The sequence below is a fragment of the Centruroides sculpturatus genome, unplaced genomic scaffold (assembly GCF_000671375.1).
Source record: "Centruroides sculpturatus isolate CEXI.00-Female unplaced genomic scaffold, Cexi_2.0 scaffold167, whole genome shotgun sequence".
In the NCBI taxonomy this organism is placed as follows: Eukaryota; Metazoa; Arthropoda; class Arachnida; order Scorpiones; family Buthidae; genus Centruroides; species Centruroides sculpturatus.
The window spans coordinates 509,058-530,899 of NW_019384372.1; the positions used below are offsets into that span (position 1 = coordinate 509,058).

At 30.1% G+C, this 21,842-nt stretch overlaps 1 protein-coding gene across 1 annotated transcript in view; it reads right to left on the bottom strand.

The window, feature by feature from the left end:
- LOC111615272 (twitchin-like) overlaps positions 1-21,842 on the bottom strand; it is a 263,599-nt gene that overhangs the window by 126,949 nt on the left and 114,808 nt on the right. Inside the window, exons 30-36 of the mRNA XM_023356687.1 lie at positions 14,104-14,374; positions 13,677-13,816; positions 13,458-13,599; positions 8,689-8,796; positions 8,473-8,611; positions 5,193-5,266; positions 589-909 (exon numbers count right to left, since the gene is read on the bottom strand). Coding sequence (XP_023212455.1) covers positions 589-909; positions 5,193-5,266; positions 8,473-8,611; positions 8,689-8,796; positions 13,458-13,599; positions 13,677-13,816; positions 14,104-14,374 — 1,195 coding nt within the window. The remainder of the gene's footprint in view (positions 1-588; positions 910-5,192; positions 5,267-8,472; positions 8,612-8,688; positions 8,797-13,457; positions 13,600-13,676; positions 13,817-14,103; positions 14,375-21,842) is intronic.

Here is a 21,842-nt window from a genome sequence, read left to right on the forward strand (position 1 = left end):
AAATTTCAGAATGGCAAAATAAAATACAATGTACATCAAATAAAAATAAAATCTATTAAATATGTTTAATAGATTCTAGAGATATGTAGTTATTCTAAATGCTATGCTTCTGTAAAAATGCTTAATTCATTTTTCAAAATGTCTTTTAATACTTTGTTGTATTCTTTTGAATTGATACAAAATAATATCTTCTCAAATAAGTTTTGTTTTTTGAGAAAAGAATATAGACAGAAGTAATGAAAATGAATAAATATGTTGGATATTCTAGATAATTTGCCAAAAATTGTTTTATTGTAAGTAAAATGTTTTCAAATGCATTTCAATAAGAAAAATCTAACAATGAAGCAATTCAATTTGGTTTGAAAAAGTCAAAAAAACCATACATTAATAAAGAGAAATTCTTCTATTTTAAACAATTCTTTTGAAAAATAAAACCACTTGAATTGCTTTAAACCATCAAACTAATAAACTTTTGAAAATAAAAGAATATTCAAATAATGTTTAAGTTGTTCAAAGAGTTTGAATTAAACCTTGATTTTTGAAATTTTATGAAAAATGATGATAAATTTTTTAAAGTAACTTATGTTTGAAAAAAAGTTAACTTACCATATGGATCTTTAGCAATTATAGATTTAGGAGTCACTAATGGTTCTGATACACCTTTTTTATTAACTGCTCGAACTCTGAATTTATATTCCTTCTTATGAACAAGATTGTTTACATCAAGAGTAGTGTCTTTTGCAGTACCAACTTCCACCCATCCACCTCTCTGTCCAAGATCTTGCATCTCTACCAAATAATGAAGTAAAGGTAATCCTCCTGTATCTTTTGGGGGTTTCCAGGAAAGTTTACAACGATCCCTGAAGACATCTGTGACATCAAGTGGTGCTTGTGGTGGCTGTGGTACATCTAACATTAAAAAATATATAAATAATTAATTGTTTCTATATAATTAAAATTATATTGAAAGTAAAGTTAATTATGTAAACAAACTTTAATTTTTATCACTTTAGTGTTGACTGTACTTCAACTGCTATTACTAGTGGCTTATTTTATTAAGATAGAATATATAATGTTATGTAACAATCTTGTAATGATAAAACAAAATAACTTAATAAATGCTTTCACATTTATCATTAATCAAAATTTTATGTACGTAATAAATTTTGTCATATTTTATTTTCTTGTAATAAACAAAAAATATTGAAACTTGAGAAAACCTTTTATAAATCTTTTATAGTAAATAAAGTTGGCATAAACTTTTCTTTAATGCTAATTATTGTATACTGTTATTTTCATTTGATTAAAAAATAACAATAAACAATAAGAAATATAACAATTATACATGTTATTAGTGATACTTCTTATGTTGATATCAAATATTTCCACATCAAATTTCTGCAAGAAGTTTTACTCAAGAATTAACTGTAATTGTATTTAAAATAAATATGAGGGTAGTCCCAGAAGTACCTGACCTAACAAAGAAGACACACAAAATTTGATAAAACATATATTTATTTTTCAACAGTCTCTTTTTAGCTCGATACACTTTTTCCAGCAATGTACAATAGCTTCAATCCCCTGTTTATAGTGAGAACTGTCGAGCCTCTCAAAATAGCCATCAACCGCAGACTCCACCTCTTCATTGTTAGCAAATCTTTTATCACCAAACCATTTTTTTAGTTTAAAAAGACAAAATAATCCAAGGGGGCTAAATCTCGTGAAAAAGCAATTTGAATTTTAACTCATTGATTTTGGCCATCACAATAACAGATGTGTAAACTGATGCGTTGTCTTGACGAAACAACACTTTCTTTCTTTTTTGCCAAATGTGGCAATTTTTTTTCTTCATTTCATCACTCAAGCGCTGTATAAGTTCGCATAATACTTGCCGTTGATTGTTTTTCCTGGGCCCATCCCAAAAAACTGACGCCATGACCTTGCCAGCAGATGGAACTGTTTTCGCCTTCTTTGGAGCTGATTCTCCCCTTTTAGTCCATTGTTGCGACNAAAACAAACGACAGACAATCTATTAAGTTTAACATATTTAGGTTTTTACAGCTGTGGTGAGAAATGTTTAAAATTTACAATAACACCTGTCGCGTCCTTTGATATATACTAGTGATGCGACAAAAGAGGCATTTGACATTAACTGGTATCGGCATCCTGGGGATTTGCCCTGCATGCATGCACTGCACACCTACCAAGACCGTCTCTGATTCCATCTATGAGCCACTCATAGAGAGCAATTTTAACTAAGTGGATTGTTTTAGTATTTAAAAAATAAAGAATATTTTGTTATTTTTATGTATGTTTCTTCACAAAACTATATCTAATTATAATTTTCTTTAAAAGTATATTCATACAATTGAATAGTTTGTACCAAGTATGTATAATTAATTGTATATCATCACACATTTTATTTTAACAAGTAAGTTTTTATAATTTTATAATTTTAGCCTTTATATTGTGGCTAGCGATTTAGAATGTAATTGTGATATTGAAAATTTATTTTTAAAAGTTTTGGCTCAAGACCATATAATGAAAAAGAAGACATTATTAAAAGAGAAAGACCAATGCCTAAATTAAATATAAATTCGTCAACAAAAAAATTTGTTTGACATTTTTATGATAAAATTTACAAAGACGTAAAATGGCTTTGTGAATGCATTGAAATGCAAAAATTGTTTTGTTGGTTTTGACTACTATTTTCAAATAAAATTAGTGTATGGAATAAGAATGGCTTTGATGATTTAAATAATTTGAGTAAAGCTTGCAAAAGACATGAAAATTGTAAATCCCACATCAATTTTTTCATAAAATTGAAGCAATTTGGAAATTAAAATAGAATAGAATTTAACATTAGTAAACAATATAAAATAAATATTGAAAATTATAACAAAGTTACAGCTAATAGATATATTATATCTAAGTTAGTAGATGTTATCAAAGCAAGAATTGACATTTAGAGGGCATAGGGAATCTATTTAATATAATATAACAAAGGTAATTAGATTGAACTTGCTTATTTATTACGTGTATTAGATAATCTATTAGTTAAAAATACATGTAGAGAAGTCTATGGTTTTTACTGGCTTATCGAACAAACAAATACGAATGGACCCTAGAACCAGTGCCAGCCCAAGGCAAGTTTTAGGATGGAGTGAGACTTTATTATGGTGCCTCCATGTTGCCCCTGATATATACCCTTTAAATTTTTTTTTACCATTGAGGTGCCCCCTAGGACTTAGTGCCTGGAGCAGCTGCTTCGTTTGCCCTGTGGTAAGGCTGGCTCTGCCTAGACCATCACTGACTGATTGCCCCTGGAATTCGGCTTCTTGCAGAAACACAGCTTCCCTATCATCAAACGTCACAGCACGCCACTGCAGTGCTATTAAGCTATGAATTGCAGTCTTGTTTTGCAAATGTAATTTTAAAAAAAATGGTGCATAGTTGGTGCAAATTCCTTGTGTAATTTATTTCAAAGTACAGTGGAACCTCTATATTTGTCAACCTCTATATTCGTAATATTTGATATTCATCACATTTTGATGACTTTTTTATTTTTCCATATTCGTCAGTATTTTCTGTATTCGTCATCATTCCCAACACTGGAAGTGGCACTACAGTCACACACCTGCACGATCAGCGCAGGTGTGCTCGTCATGTTAGCTAGCTGTAGTTAGTCTGTTTAGTGCAGTTGTCATGTGTGTTGTTGAGTTATTGAAAATAATCAATGTGAGAAATCAAGTTCCAATCGCTCCAAAGTGGCACCCAAATGTTGCTATAGTCAACCAAAATACAAATACATTCAATGATAATGTAATTGCCTACTTCAGAAAAGTTTTAAAAAGCAGACAAAAACACACAATACTGGACAAGTTCTTTATTAAATTGAGTGCTACTGANATAGAAAAATGATGGAGATCATTTTGAAATTAGTTATCATTTCAAAATACGTACAGTAGAACCTCTATATTCGTAATATTTGATATTCATCACATTTTGATGACTTTTTTATTTTTCCATATTCGTCAGTATTTTCTGTATTCGTCATCATTCCAAACACTGGAAGTGGCACTACAGTCACACACCTGCACGATCAGCGCAGGTGTGCTCATCATGTTAGCTAGCTGTAGTTAGTCTGTTTAGTGCAGTTGTCATGTGTGTTGTTGAGTTATTGAAAATAATCAATGTGAGAAATTAAGTTCCAATCGCTCCAAAGTGGCACCCAAATGTTGCTATAGTCAACCAAAATACAAATACATTCAATGATAATGTAATTGCCTACTTCAGAAAAGTTTTAAAAAGCAGACAAAAACACACAATACTGGACAAGTTCTTTATTAAATTGAGTGCTACTGAATCATTGGCAAAACAGATCCCATGATCATAATTGGGACTGCTTAATGTTTTAATTGATATGTCTTCTTCTAAATAATAATACTATATTATTAATATACTATATTAATAATACTGTTCTTTCCCTTCTACCACTATACTGTATTTATTTAGTACAATAAAGATAAAGTTTTACAAACAACATAATTTTTATTCTTGTACCTTTTTTTCAGGATGGGAACGGATTAATTGNGAAGCTCTGTGGGGATTCCCTATTTTCGCCAGTCCTGTCAACTTCTGTCATAGAGCACGACTATGGGTACTTGGCTTTAGGGCGTCGCCGGATGGTTCAACCTGCTGACAGACATTTCACATTGCATCTTAATTCTGATAAATGCTAATAGAGGCACTGTTAACGCTATAATATAAATAAGAATATAGTAATTGCTCGCCGGTTGAATTTTTTTCTCCATGTGAAGACATTTCTTATGCTATAAGTTGGGTAGGTATTATGACAATAACTTTGAATATTACGTGACCAATCGCTCAATTTGCCGCCCCCTGGATGTGCTGCCTGTGTGCAGTGCATGCCCGCTTACGGTGGGCCTAGTTCTAGCCATACAGAATCTGCCACAGAAATGTGGCTATTTTTAGAACCTTAGAACTCTACTCGTAGACTTGTAGTTGTCTCCTTACTGTATCTGCATGTGCCAATTAATGTTGATTGGTTTTTGTCAAAAATCAGACAACATTATGCTGCTCTTGAATTATGTACTACTGGAGAAGCACCACCATTTTATCAGTCCTTTGTCTTATGTCTCGCACATCAACACATTGCCAGTTGCATTTACTGTTGCTTTTGACTATTTCACTACTTTTAATAATTAATTGATGTTTACCATTATCTAGCATTTTAATGGCTACCCTAAGTACATAATAAAACAAAATTAATTTTTATATTTAAAATGATAATTAATTGAAATATTCAAATATTTAACTTCTTTTTACAATGTGTATATTGTACTTTTAAAAATACATTATACATTAATAAATACAAACTACATTATCAAATTTTAATATTAATGTCGAATAGAATAAAATTAATGAGCAGTTATATTTAAATGAGAGTAAATAACTTTAGAACAGGGATTCTCAAATACAGCCACCAGGTCAGTTCAATGTGATTCTCCAATCTAAGATAGTTGGTTGATTTTTTAACTTTACACTCACTGAATATCATCCTGATATTAGCCATTTTACATAGTTTTTGAATTAATACCATTTTTGATAATAAAATCCTAAATGTAAAAGGATCTTGATTCTTTTTCAATAGATTCTTATTAATGGTATGATATTTGAATTGATTACTTTTAAAATCTTAAGATTTAATGAGATTTAATTAAGATCAAATGCAGAAAATACAGATATGGCCACAGAAAATGTTTTCTAAGAATTCCAGATCCAAAATTTTCCAATGTATTTAGAAAATCTAGCATCTTTAGAAAATTTATATTTCAAAATCTCTGAGTGAACTTTTTAAACTGTTTTTTTCTTTAATTGTTATCAATAGATAAACAATAGTATTGTATTTGACTTTTTAAAAATAATTATCATTCAATCCCTTCATAAAAATTAAATATTTCATACAACAATTTTAAGAAATATTTGGGTTTCAGTATTAAAAACATGATAAATTATAACTGTCAACAGTTAAAAATTATTTATCTTTCTAGCTAAATTAGAGTTTAATGTCTGATGTAAACTTGGTCAATAAACTTTTTAATTATTATTCTTATATGCTAATATTTAAATATTTTTAAAAATTATAATATAATGATCCTCTTGTGAGAGTCTCAATAAGTCAAAGTAGCCTAGCCATCAACATCCATTGGCACATGCAGGTAGAGTAAGAAGACAACTACAAGTATATGAGTAGAGTTCTAAAAACAGCCACAGTTCTGTGAAAGATTCTCCGTGGCATTTACTGTGGTTCTAGCCAGGCGCCGCTAGCTGTTTGAATGCCTATGTGCAATACTGATTATGCCGTCCCCTGTTTAACTATGACTACCTACACTGAGCTTGCCAGAAAGGCTCTTTAGTGTTGTCTCATAAGGGTGTGAAAAAAGAAAAGAAATACTTTACAAAGAAAAACTATTTATTATTACTAAGTTATTTTTGTTTACTTAAGTGTAAAACCATATAAATATTTATCTACAGAAATTGAACTCTTCTTGCCTTTATGTTTGCGAAATCTGCTATCACTTTTCTTATATCCAAGATATCTAAGATTTCATGTTCAATTAAAACTATAGCTAAATTACTTAGTCTTTGCTGGTGCATTGTTGATCTTAAAAAGTTTTTTTATAATTTCTAACTTTGAAAAAGACCTTTCACCAAATGCAACTGAAACCAGCAATGTAAGTAATATTCTTAGTGCTATTGCTGTGTTGGGAAATGTTGAAATTAAGTCATTAGTAAAAAGATATTGTAATAGGGTTTGTGGATCATTAGACTAGTTTTCTTAAAAATGCAACTTTAAAGTATTGATTTCATTAAACAAATCAATACCGCAAATGTCTGTTTCACTACTTGAATCGTCTTTAAGCTTCAGATTTAAATCCTAACCAAGTTAAAATATCATTAATTATACTTAGACCCATGTCAGAAGAATTATTAACAAAATAATTGCAATTTGATATGTGATAGAACTGTTCAAATGCGTACAGTACAGATTGAGATGGAAGCTCTGTGGGGATTCCCTATTTTCACCAGTCCTGTCAACTTCTGTCATAGAGCACGACTATGGGTACTTGGCTTTAGGGCGTCGCCGGATGGTTCAACCTGCTGACAGACATTTCACATTGCATCTTAATTCTGATAAATGCTAATAGAGGCACTGTTAACGCTATAATATAAATAAGAATATAGTAATTGCTCGCCGGTTGGATTTTTTTCTCCATGTGAAGACATTTCTTATGCTATAAGTTGGGTAGGTATTATGAAATAACTTTGAATATTACGTGACCAATCGCTCAATTAGCCGCCCCCTGGATGTGCTGCCTGTGTGCAGTGCATGCCCGCTTACGGTGGGCCTAGTTCTAGCCATACAGAATCTGCCACAGAAATGTGGCTATTTTTAGAACCTTAGAACTCTACTCGTAGACTTGTAGTTGTCTCCTTACTGTATCTGCATGTGCCAATTAATGTTGATTGGTTTTTGTCAAAAATCAGACAACATTATGCTGCTCTTGAATTATGTACTACTGGAGAAGCACCACCATTTTATCAGTCCTTTGTCTTATGTCTCACACATCAACACATTGCCAGTTGCATTTACTGTTGCTTTTGACTTGGAAGTTTTGTGAGTCAAAATCACTACACTATTGCTCATTCTCCTGACTTTTAATGGCACTTTTCCAGTTTGGTGTACAAGGTGTGTTCAATATAAATTTAATTTTTAATTGAAATTGTGAACTCATGGCTATGGACCAATAATTGTTCCCATAGGCAAGAGATGTATGGTTTGTCGGATTATGTGGTCTTATTTTTGTTCTAGCAATTTTCTACAGGCTATATGCATGAAATATGGTATGCTATTTTAATAATAACAATGAAACTATTGTAAAAATTAAACAGGTTTCTAACTTATTTTATATTCCAAATCAAGAAATTTTATTATTGTTAACAATGAAAATGTGTTAATTTTTTTTTTGTTTAAAATACATGTAGTAGAAATAGTAATAATAGTAATAATAATAATAATAAGTACACAGTACTCGCCCAGGAAATAAGGCATCTGTGGAGGATGGATAGGGTGCTTATTGTACCTGTTATTCTCTCCTGTACAGGTGTGATACCACACACACTACACAAAAGCCTGGGAACATTACAATTGAGTAGAAATACATACATCACACTACAGAAGGCCACTATATTGAATACATGCCACATTGTTAGGAAATTCCTGAATACAGACACACACACTGGCACACTTCTTTAATTTTAGTTTTGTTTTGGTTGCTATGCCTTGACTTTGATCCGGCATAGTGCACAGCCACCGGTGTGAACCAAGTATAACTCACAAAACCCAACATAATAATAATAATAATAATGTAAAAATAAATTTTTTACCTATCAGATGCTTTTATTGGTTCTCCATTTTTAAACCATTGCAAAGGTGCTTTTCTATCCATTAGTTCTACTTCTAATACAAGTTCTTCTCTTTCTAATACATTTGTATCTTTTAATTTCTTCATGAGTTTATTAGCAGCTAAAAAATTAAAATTTAAGTTTAAAATGTTTCAAATTAATAATTTTATAATAAGTTATGATCTTCTAATTACTCACGTTCTACAATTAGTTCTGCAGTTGTAGTGTCTGCATTAGTTTTGCATGGCAATTCTACTATATCTGTCCAATTAGTTGACATAATTTCTAATCTTATTTTGCGGCCTTCTGATATTATATTAATTCGTAATAATTTTTAAAATAGTAATTAATTCTCAAATAATTTTTTTCTCCTCAGGTTTTTGTTGCGAAAACAAAGTATGCAAAACTACAGAAGAAAAAGTTTTAATAGAAATGGATATATATTCAACACGATAGTTGTTTGTATTTAATTACTGTTGAAAATGGACATATTATTCTTGTTGGATTGTGTTTCTCCTTGTGTATCATATTGAATATTTTATGAATGCAAAAGTGATAGTGACAACAGAACTTTCAGAATTATCTGGAAGAAATGAATATAACACAGATAAGCATCATTCACATTGTCGTGACATTCTGTCGGCACATGTATCTGGACGCATTACAAATACCAACATGAATGATATGCCATCTGAAAGTTATCAGAAATCATTAGTGCTAGAAAACTGGACATCCAATATTGATGTAGAATGTCCTAGCACTGAAACTCAGTCTTGCAGAAGCGATGGCACATGTTCTGAAAATAGTTTGCATTTTCTTCGTTTATCTTCTGATTCTGAAGATTCAGTAATAAATGACGATAACACATGTGATATTTTTGATAATGAATGTAGTCGTGATACAATTATGTGCATAGATAAAATTGATTCTAACAAAAACGAAAATTTATACGACAAACTAACAATAAAAAGTGTTGAAGAGAGCTCGGAAGAAAATGAAACCACTTCTTCGTTAACTGATGTAAATAATTGGCAGGAGTTGTTTCAAATAAATCATGAAGATCAACATATATCAAGTAACTGTTCAATGCCAATGAAAGATACTTTAAACAGAGCAACTGTGGTGAAATTAACTCCTCTTAAAGATAATAATGTAAATAATTTTAAACTAGAAGAAAATTATGATAATCACATTCAGAATTTTCCAGAAAATTATAAGTATGAAATCAAGGAAGAATCTTATTTATCGCCAAAATTCAGTTGTGAGAAACTTGTGCAAGAAAATAAAACAAGAGTTTCAAATTATAAGTCACATTATTGTCTAAGAAAAAAGGAAAGTAATATTAAAAATATTGTCAAAAGAAAATATTTTATCAAAAGAAAAAAATCGTTTTATTCAAGCCATCACAAATTTCCATTTAAACATAAAAACAAAAGAAAGAGAAGGAAGGGAATTCAACAAAGATGTAAGCATGAAAAAGATTCTGAAGACCATAATTATTCTTGCACAAAAGCATTTGAATTGAATCTAATACAGTCTACATCATCATCATTTGAAGAAACTTGTAGTAAAATATTTGAAAATCTTTCTGAAAACAAATCACTAATGCAAAACTGTGATGTTAAATTATCAGAAAATTCATTAACTAAAAAAACAAAAAATGAAACTGAAGATAAGGCTAGTTTTAAACTTATTTTGGATAGCAGTGAGACATCACCTAAATCACTTGGAGAAAGACAAATGCCAATTTTAATTACTTATGATGACGACAACATTGAAGAATGTTCTCCTAGTTCTCCCCAAATGCCTACTTTAATTCCATTTACATCTGAAAACGAACATCCGCTTGTAGTATTCAATGATGATTACACATCTAATTATCAGTGTAAGCAACATTTACCCAATGAAAATTCATTTTATAATGTTACCGTANTCATTTTCCTTATTTTTATTTTAAAGAATATTAATATGCAATAAATCAATATAATGATATCAATATAATACGCATGCAATATAATGATGTATCAATATATTGAAACCAATTTTACCATAGGCTAATTGATATAAACAAGAATTAAGTTTATATGTCATATTTCTGGTTACAAAACCATCACCAAACTTCTAAAGACCCAAAACACTTCTAATATTAAACATTGAAATATATATGAACTATACATGTATTTAAGAAAGATTAATAAAAACAAGTAAGATAATTATTTACTCAATTTTTGGTGAATCAGTAAGTGATGGTAAGTGATATGAGGGGAGGTGCTTAATTCTCATCACTGATGATGAGTAAAGATGAGTAATAAAGCATAAATGTTTGCAAAGCAAAATTTCCACAGCTCAAAAACATACAATTGGTAATTCCAACAAACTAAATGCTGAATAAATTTAAAATGGCAAATGCAAGCAGGGCACTTTGTTTACAATTTATGTTGACATTACATGTCTTGTGTTGTTAATTCAGATATAAATTCTCATTATTTTAAAAAAGTTGAAAGCATAATGGATGCAAATTATATTAATCAGATTTCCAGAAAATAATTCTGTTAATATACTAGTGTCCAAAATAATGTAACAAACACAAATTTTAGGATCTCTTGAAAATTATTTGGAGAATTTGGACAAAATTCAGTTCACAGATTCTTCATGCCATGAAGGTTTAGTTGTACAAAAATGAAAACAAAAAACTTCCAGAGTTAAATTCCAGAGAATAATTCAGACAAATTGTTAATTTAGGAAATCAAAAGTGACTTTTTATTAGTGAAATGTTTTCAACTCCATATGAGTCATCTTCAGCCCAAAAATCTTTACAGTATATAACATGATATAGAATAACATTTTTGAGTGGTGTGAAGTGTATCATGCTAGATATCCCAAGTCATTGGGAGGCAGTTTGCCTCTTTATAATTGATGCAGTGGCTGCATAATTGATTCAAAAATGTTCTTATTCTATATTGTGTTCTGTTATGTAACAATTTTTGGACTAAAGATGACTCATGTAGAGTTGAAAATGTTCCACTAATTAAAAAAGTTTTTGATTTCCTTAATTAACAGTTAGTGTGAATTATTCTACAGATACGGTGCCAAGTTTCTTGGAATATAATAACTTTGAAAGATCTGTACATTTTACTAAGAATATCTAACTGAGGTAGCAAATCCCACAGAGAAAAGAGGCTAATAGGAAATTTGACCATTCCTGATGGCCATGCAGCATCCACAATGAGCAGTCATGTTGTTTATGAGGTTCTGGAGAAAGCTTTTGGACAATAAACTCCAATTCTCCACAAGAGCAGATTTTAGCTCATGGCAGGTCCTGGGGAGGGGTTGACATGCTGCAATGGCCCTCCTTAGAGCACATGAATCAGTCATGTTTATAATCAATCATGTAATAGTGTCTGCCAATGAGACGACACAGTGTTGTCTCATTGACAGACTCTATTAGAAAGAGGCTCAAAAAGCAGCATGATAAAAAGATCAAATAGCTTTTGTTTTTCCAACTCTACATACCATAACATTGTCATCCATAAAAATGAATTAGGGCTGATGGCTCCCTGACAAAGTCTCATATATGGCTTAAGGATCTCATCTCTACAGCACTGAAAGATAAAAGTTCCTCCTTCAAGGTGTGAAAAGACATGAGGTCATCTAACATGATGTCTTCCCACACTAAGACACCATCTCTACCATAGCAGTTATTCTACCTGATGTTTGAAAGTGATGGCATGTCCCACATTCTCTCTGGAGGTTAGTGAATTGATAATCAGTTTGCAAACTGTATCTTGACTCATCAGAGAACATAACAAAGGCTCACTGATCTTGTGTCTAGAGATTATGCTCACAGAACCAGGAAAGATGGGATCTTCTGTGAGAAGGAATAAGGGAGGATAAACCACTGGTTATCTAGTATAAAGTTTCTTCTCTGCTAACTGTCTACTCTACTACAATACTGATAGTGGCAGCAATGAGCTTACAAGAGAGCTGCCTGACTATCATCTCTTTGTGGTTCAAGACAGTTAAAACCAGTTGGTGGTCTTGTTGATCTTGATCAACTGTAGTCTGCTCTTCTGGGAATGGTTCCTGTTTCTTGGAATTGTTTCCATAGTATGCACATCACTTTTCTAGACAACACCTGTAGCCATCTGTCCATCTCAAATCTACCAATTGCTTTCCATCACAATGCATAATGTAAATAATAGATTGTAATTTTATAAAAATTTAATTTATCTGACCACAATCTTTATTCAAAAACAGTCAAATCACAAGATCACAGAACTTCCCTCCTTTCCCTTTGATTTGTAATTAGCATGCTTCCTCTGTTGTCACTTTAATTGATATGATAATTCAATTCATCATACCAAGTTGTATATATTACTTTGAATTTTTATTGGTAGCTGTTTAGATTTATTGTGCTAACTATGTTTGCTACTTCAATTTTGGACATCAGTATATTATTCTTTACTGGATTATGTTTGTAGCCTCCAACATGTAATTCTCACCTAATAGAATCAATATTTATAAAGAAAATTCAACATTAATAATTGTAAATGATTATAAATGTACTTGTATTTTTTCTCATCAATGCTATAATAAAACAATGTTAAATGAAATGTTAAGTGCGGACTTATACAAACATTATTTTCATAGTAACAGTTTAAAAATCTTCATATTTCCAATATCTGAAGAGAACATTCAAAACACATTTTGTTATAGAGAAAAACAAGAAGATATATCAAATGTAACAATAAATACTATATATACTATGATAACTTGCTATGGTAATATATATTTGAAATCATAATTCATAAAATAGATTACAACTTTAAATTTAATTACTGTATTTTTTCTTTTCCTTTCAATGAAATGAAAAAAGTGAATTTCAGAAATTATTGATATATGTCACAAACTAATTCTCTTATTGTTCTAGTTTTAACTCTATGTTTAAAATCATTAAAAATTCATACCTGATATAAATAATTTTGTAGTAGTTACTTCATCAGCATTTATTTTACATGAATAATCACCAGAATCTTCAATTACACAGTCTAAAATTTTAAGTGTTTTACGACCCAGCTGATCTGATTCTATAATGTACCTATCACTGGACTAAAAAATTTTCAATTTTTAAAAAAATAATCATTTACAAAATAAATAAATTTAGATCTAAAAGAAATTTATGGTACCTCAATTTTCTGATCTCCTTTATACCATTTAACAGGTGCTTTATGACTATTTACAGAGCATTCTAAAACTGCTTCTTTTGTAGTATATTCATGTAATTTAGAAGGCAATTTTTTAACAAATTTATACACTGGATCAGGTTCTGAAAAAAAATAATTTTAAAAATTTTCATTTAATATTCAATTTTTGATATTTTATTCATTCTGTAAGTCAAAATCACACACACATGTGAAAGATATTAGTTATAAGACAAAACTAATTTACACAATCTCTTATTGTAACTCAGTTATTATCAAGGAGAATATATCTGATGTGTTTACCTTATTTTTCATATATCATAGTTAAATTTTATAGTTTATTTAGTGTAGATGATGATAATATTATTATAAAATTAATAAATATTTTCTATCAGTAAAGAATTATAATTACCTTCAACATCAAGAACAGCAGAACATTGAGTATCTAAACACTGTATTGTGTATCTTCCAGAATCATCAACCATAGGATTATTAATTTCAAGAACATGTAGATCACCTTCAGATTTCATGTGATATTTCTTTCCCAAAAATAATTCTTGTTTATTCTTAAACCATTTTCCTTTAACACCACTTCTTGAATATACAGCTTCAAATCGTGCTTTTTTATCTTTTCCTTCCTTAGCAGTAATATTTTGAAGAGGTTGAAGAAACATATCTGGCTTCTGTAAAGTTCAGGAAAATTATACTAAGATTTACTGATGATAAGAAAATTTAAAATATCTTTAAATGGTACAAGAAGAAATGCTGAAAAGAAAAGATAGTTTTAAATACAAACAATCACAAAAACATCCATACAAATTTATCCAAATTAATATATTTCAATTTAAAGTAATCTAAGTTGATCAACTTTAATCAAACACATCCATAATGCAAAAGAACAGAATAGTCAAAGGATAGTATCCTGAAAACAAGCAAAATAGATGAAAAGAGCTGAAAACAAGGAATTGCAAGATAGAGATTTGAAAAATGAAAATATATATGCTTTTTAATCTTCTAGTTAGTGAAAAATAAAATAAATGACTCAAGAAGTGTAATAATTTTATATCCTGAATTTATCAATTGATATCTTCTGCAACAATATTGTTAGTATTAATGAAAATGCAGTAGACATTTAATAATATATGTTATAAAAAATATCTATTTATACTTATAATCTTTTTTCATTATTTTAAAAATAATATTTTTAAAGTATATCATATTATTACAGCAAAGAATTTTATTTTTACTTTAGTATGATTAAATATTTAATTTAATGTTTTAATGATAATATAATTATGTATACATTATTTTGTATATCAATTTCTTCTTGAATCATTTTCTATATTATTTATAATGAGACAAGATTATCTGTATATAATGCACATTTTTGAAACATGCAAAAAAGATTACTTTGATATAAAATATTTTAAATTTTATATCAAAATAATGTTTTATAATGCATACTTTAACAATTTGTGTTAAAGTATGTAATAGAATATTTAGAATGAAACATTTTATCTCAAAATGTTTCATGTGATTATAATTAAAACATTAGATTCTCAGATTAAGAAATCTGATCTAAAAAATAGCAACAATAAATAAAAAGGAAACAAAATAGAGAACAGAAAAACATAAAACGATAGTTAAAGATAAAACTCATATATTTAAATATTAAATAAAAATAATAAGAAATGAGAAGAGAGTACTGAATAATAATTATAATATACAGGAAGAATCAAAATTTGTAACTATTCTAAATAACATTCTTAATACTTTTTGTTAGGAAATCACAACTCTGTTATTATTCATTTTCAAAGAAATAAACCCAAATTAGAAAGCCTGTAACTTTTGTATTGGAAAACATTTTTGAACCTTAACTGATTCATTTTCAGCTTAAATTTAAATTTAATACTTTTTAACAATTTCACATCTTTTTACTTCTTTAATTATAATTATATTTACTTATTTGACAAATTATATGTAATAATATGTAAATTACAAATTATGACAAATTATAATAATATAATTGAACTGTTCCTTTTTTTTAAGTTGCCAAATCCTCAACTTTTCAAAAATTATTCAAATTGCTATATAAGCTATCATTTGATTATGATGCATAACTTAACTGATTTGGAACTGAACACAGAAACCACAATACAATCTTTGATAAGTCAGCTTAAGCTTATTACATTGAAACTACTAATGTTTTCAGCTATGTTCGATGGCCATCATCAGGCTGTTTAACTTGATTAGACACATTTTAAAAACATAACAAAAAAAGAAACATTAATTGCAAAATGAACTTAAATTTAAATGAAACCATTTGTCTGTATCATTTAATTAACCTAATTAACATATAAACAAATAGAATAAATGTGACATAAATATAAAACATTGGTGAACTGTGGCGATATGCCATATTTTGTATATATGTTTTAGTGTTAAGCATAATATTAAGTTCCTTAGTCTTTTGTTCTGTATCTTTCTTCTCAAACTTTCTAACGGTATTTCCTTCCTGCAGGTGGGGACGCAGTTCAGAGAACTACACCGAGAAAACAATAGAGAGAGAAAAGCCCTGAGGCGAGTTAGGGAAGTAGGTGGGCATTCTTGGTGGAGCATTCGTAGTGGACAGACATAGAAATAGCAAGGTCCGAAACATTGTCTAGTGGGATGAAAGGAAGACAGGAATTGTCGGCAGTAATAGGAAAAAACCATAACCTCAACATAGTAATTGAGAATTAAGTGAATGATTTTGGAGATATAAACTTTAAAACAAAGAATAGTAGTGGAAAATGAACTGAGAGTGATACCTCCATCTGAGAGATCAAAGATTTTCATGAAAAAACCCCTGGTACCATAAATACTTTCATCATCACCTTCCTAACACCTATTTTATATCTTTCTTCTTCTTCTTTTTAGTATATAAGTTAGTTTTAAGTTTAGTTATAAAGATTCGGGAAAGTCCGACTGTAACACTTATTGTCATGAAGTGTGCACCCTTTTGTTTGTTAACACTCCTGTTCATTGTAACTTCATATACAAACCTGTATGTTACAGTTGGGATCCAAGTTAGAATCCTGTGTAAAGAAAACCACCACGCAGATCGAATAATAAATTTTGTTTATTATTATTGTACTTACTCTCACTGTTCATTGTACTATCACATGGATATACTACAGAACAATATTAAATATACACATCTCTTGCAGTCACAAGAGGTATTTCAAACAATGCTCTCCATGATTTGGCAAAAGTGTTCTGGTACTTATAATTAAATATAAAGAAATTGCTTTTTGCCATTGGTATAATTAAATTAATTAAAAATCTACTAATGTGAGGTAGATAATAAGGACTTATCACATCAGTGATAATAAGCACAAACACCCAGGTATCAATGGAGTACATTTAATAAAAACAACAAGAGGTGTACATAAAATTGATTACATTAGTAATTAACATGAAATAACCAAAATGCTTTTTGGACTATCGGAATAGTCCCTCTTCAGTTGGTGTACATATAAAAAGGTTATAATACTTAAAATTATACAAGACAAAGGAACCGTTATAAAGGTATGATCATTGAATAATAAATGGGTGTAGAGAAGACAGGCTTAAGGCGGCTTCATAATGTTACACGGTAGCTTGACGTAAGGGTTACTATTATAAACAGTATTAAAATTAGCGGAATAATAGGGTAATTGTTTTACAAAATAAAATTACATCTACATACCATAACAGTAGTAAGATGGAGTTTGAAGGTGGCATTACTACAAGATGCAGAGCAGTTATGAGGGAGGTGTGGTACAGGCAACATCTGGAGAACAAGTGGTGACTAATATCTTAACGGCCAACCTTCATTCCGTCACCTTTTTAAACCTGATGTCAGTATTAAATCTATAGATTTCATCATTTAATAGATGAGGGTTTGTGCTCAAATATCAACTGGGATCTAGGCAAATTATCCTATGAATTAAATTAATATAAATAAATTGCTTTTTGCCCTTGGTAAAAAAGGTGATGGAATGAAGGTTGACCATTAGGATGTTAGTCACCACTTGTTCTCCAGATGTTGCCTGTACCACACCTCCCTCATAACTGCTCTGCATCTTGTAGTAATGCCACCTTCAAACTCCATCTTACTACTGTTATGGTATGTAGATGTAATTTTATTTTGTAAAACAATTACTCTATTATTCCGCTAATTTTAATACTGTTTATAATAGTAACCCTTACGTCAAGCTACCGTGTAACATTATGAAGTCTTCTCTACACCCATTTATTATTCAATGATCATATCTTTATAACGGTTCCTTTGTCTTGTATAATTTTAAGTATTATAACCTTTTTATATGTACACCAACTGAAGAGGGACTATTCCAATATTCCAAAAAGCATTTTGGTTATTTCATGTTAATTACTAATGTAATCGATTTTATGTTCTCTTCTTGTTTTTATTAAATGTACTCCATTGATACCTGGGTGTTTGTGCTTATTATCACTGGTGTGATAAGTCCTTATTAGTGTGAGATCTGAATAGTCCTGAGTCTACAATTAATAATTATTTTATGATGTTAAATATTATCATAAAATATTATTTCGTTTTGGTTAGAAATTAACGATTTTCCAACGTGGGAAAGATAGATAACAGATGCTACTTCCTTCTAGAGAAGTTAGAACATTCTCTGTTTTTCCCTTATCTGCAAAAAATATAGCTTTGATGGGAAATGTTCACCCCTCATTTATTCCCCTTTCATCCGTTCACATGAAAGAGTCTCTGTCTGATGATTGGTCGAAAATCAGCAGATATAGCGGAAATTTATCAGAATTCGGAGAGTTCATTGACAGACATAGAAGAGTCAGGACTCCATTCATATTGCTCCTAAAGGCCAACGCCTATGCTATGAGCCATACAATATACAAGGATTAAGTCTAAAGATATAAATGTATCAAGTTAAGTTGATCTCTCCAGAGGAAAGAAGACAGAGAATTCTAGAAGTGAAACAAATACTTCATATACAGAGCCGAAGTTTAAAGACAACGATCAGGTTGTATGTTCTTAAATGATTTTGTGAGCTCTCTCTCTCGACCTTATATCGGTTATAGTATAAGTCCGTATCTCTCTCGACTTATAGATTGAAATTCGCATTTACTATCTCTCATTTATATAATAGTTTGTATTAGTTTTAATTGTTTATGGTTTATTAAATTTATTCTTATTTATTTTATAAAGAAATGTCTCTCAATTATTATCGGAATAGGATTTCCCCACGCGTGTTTATCCGCGTGTAAAACAACTGATAAACTGGTGTCGGAATCCTGACGTAGATCCGAATCTCGCGATTAGGATCGTTTATAAAAGCCCTCCTATAAAAAGTTACGAGAGCCGATCTCACGATCGAGCGCCCGTAAGTGGCGTAACTTTGTTTACGTCCTGGCTGATCTCACATTATCTACCTCACATTAGTAGATTTTTAATTAATTTACTTATAATTAATAGTGTTATTTTGTAACAAAAGATTTATAGAATTCTAGTAACTCCATGTGTTTGAGAGTACCTTTAAATCTTAATGGTCTAATAATCTCTGCCTCTTCCCATCATGCACTGACTGAATTATCCAAGGCAAAGGTAGTCAATGCAATGGAGAATAGACCTTTCCTGATCATATATTGGTATTCTTTAAGTCTATCTTTCAAGATTGGACTGTTACACCTATATACTCATGCTATTGGTTGTAACTAAGATCCATGACTGAGACTCTGTAAACACTCAATATCTTGCTGGGGTCTAAGTGAACTTTAGATACAACAAAGAGCATGAATACTTAGGTGCAATGATCAAATCAATGAAAGTTAGACTCAATGAACATCAATATACAATTATGAAAAGTCTATCCTTCACTGCATTGGCTACTTTTACCTTGGACAATTCAGTCAGTATTAGATGGGAGGAGGCAGAACCCAATCACACTATAGTATGACCTGAGCAACAGTGTTCTGGTTCTTATAATTATAAAAACTGGAAAAATGTTGTGCAGGAATATAGAGTATCATTTTAAGAGACCTTGTGACTGCAATAAATGTATATATTTAATTCTTTGTGAAGGTCTGAAACCCTTTTTCTATTTTAGAACAGTATAAACCTCGTGATTTTCTTTGTAAAAGGAAAAAGGGGACCTTCTGCAGTCAATGACCGAGACGCTCTCCTTGAATAAAAAAATGTTAAAATATCAATAAAAGAAGTCTCCTCCATTTGTTTAATGGTAATTCGATAAATGATAATATCAACAAGACGGAAATAAGAAATGTTTCTTATCCCCTCTTTGGTTGCATGTGACACATGGCTACAGTAATAAATCATTTCATTTGTCGTCAAACATGACATTTGATATAAACAATATCTAGATTGTTGACCAGTTTACAGAAATTATTGTCAGCTGAATGTTAAATTTATGGATGAGAGCTGTCAAATCTATAGAAATTTATATTATAAAATCATATCTTTGAGACACCAATATCAATAAATTAAACAAACTTCTCTGTGCCAGTGGTCTGCACTAGCTAGATTCAGACATCAACACACTAACAGGTGTGCGTATAAATCATTAATGATGTCATAGTTCTCACTCCCTCAAATTTGGAATAAAGAGGGCTCACAGCCCGTTATCAAGGCGGCCTTCAAACCATCAGGAAGCAACTGGTCAACCGCCTTTCTGCACTGATCGCCGATGATGAACGATTAAGCAAGGTTCCACAATTCACAATGCAGTACATAGAAACTCTCTCTTTTCTCTCAGATGGACTAGGGCTAATTAAAGAATAAATATTAATGAGGATCAGAGACTCTCCTCTATCGGAAATACAATGCAAATGGACTAGGGCTAATTAAAGAATAAATATTAATGAGGATCAGAGACTCTCCTCTATCGGAAATACAAGAAATGCAACCTCACTAACCACCTCTGAACTTCAGTTTGGAATTATTGTTATCATCTTGTTATTTGTAACCTTTTAGTATAGCATTTATTAATTAAATTTATATAATATCTTAAACTTGTGTGTCTACTTGTACTCGGCCAACACCTTATTGACTTATCCACGACCTCCCACTTGATTTTCGCCCTCCTAAATTGCCATCCACTGACCCTGTGAGCAGGACTCGCCTTCCCATTGTCAGAAAACGGTTTAAGCTTTGATGCTTAAACCCCAATTCTCACATCTTTGTCACTGCTTTATATTATTTAGATTGCATTTATTCTATTTGGTTTTATGTTAAATGATACAGCCAAATATAATGAATGGCTTCATTTATAAGTTATATAAGTTCATTTTGCATTTGACATTTCTTTTTTCCATTATGTTTTAAAACGGCTGAAAACATTAGCACAAGTTGAAACTGCTGATTCACCAAAGGTTGTAGTGTGGTTTTTTATTTGTTTTGAAAACAGAAAATTATCAAAATGATGAAATAGATACTCAGTGGTTTGATTCTTTGGAAAATTATTAATTGGAATAGTTATCATTTTTGTTTATCCTGTATATTAAATAAATTGTAAAGAAACAAAAATCAAGTGAAAATTTTATAATTCAAGAAAATAACCAAAATAAGAAGTATAATATAAATGTAGTGAGTCCACATTCCAAAAAAGAAACAGCATTGAATAAAACTGGTTGGTCATTGCAGGAATAAGCATAAAATTACCCAATAAATCATTTTAGAATAATTGAAATTATTTATCAATGATTAAAAATATCAATATTCTTCAGATTATAAGATCAATACTTATTAGAGAGTTAGATAATTATCATTTAAAATTAATATACAGAACATTTTACTTAATAATAATTACATATATTTTTAATCAACTTTTTATTATAGTAGTGCCATTTAGAAAATAGAATTATAGAAACAGTTATATTCAACTGTATTTTCAAATGAGTTGGACTGAACTTTCATGGATTGGACACAATGAAAATAATAAGGAAAAAAGAAATGGATTTAAAAATTTTGAGAAATGATTCATTTTACAATAAGAAGTATGAATCAATAAATTTAATTTTTGTATGTCAGTGTATTTATTTGTATAAATATTGCAATAACTGAATGTTTACTGTATATTTAAGTAAAAAAATCTTAATCCAGTAAATAACACC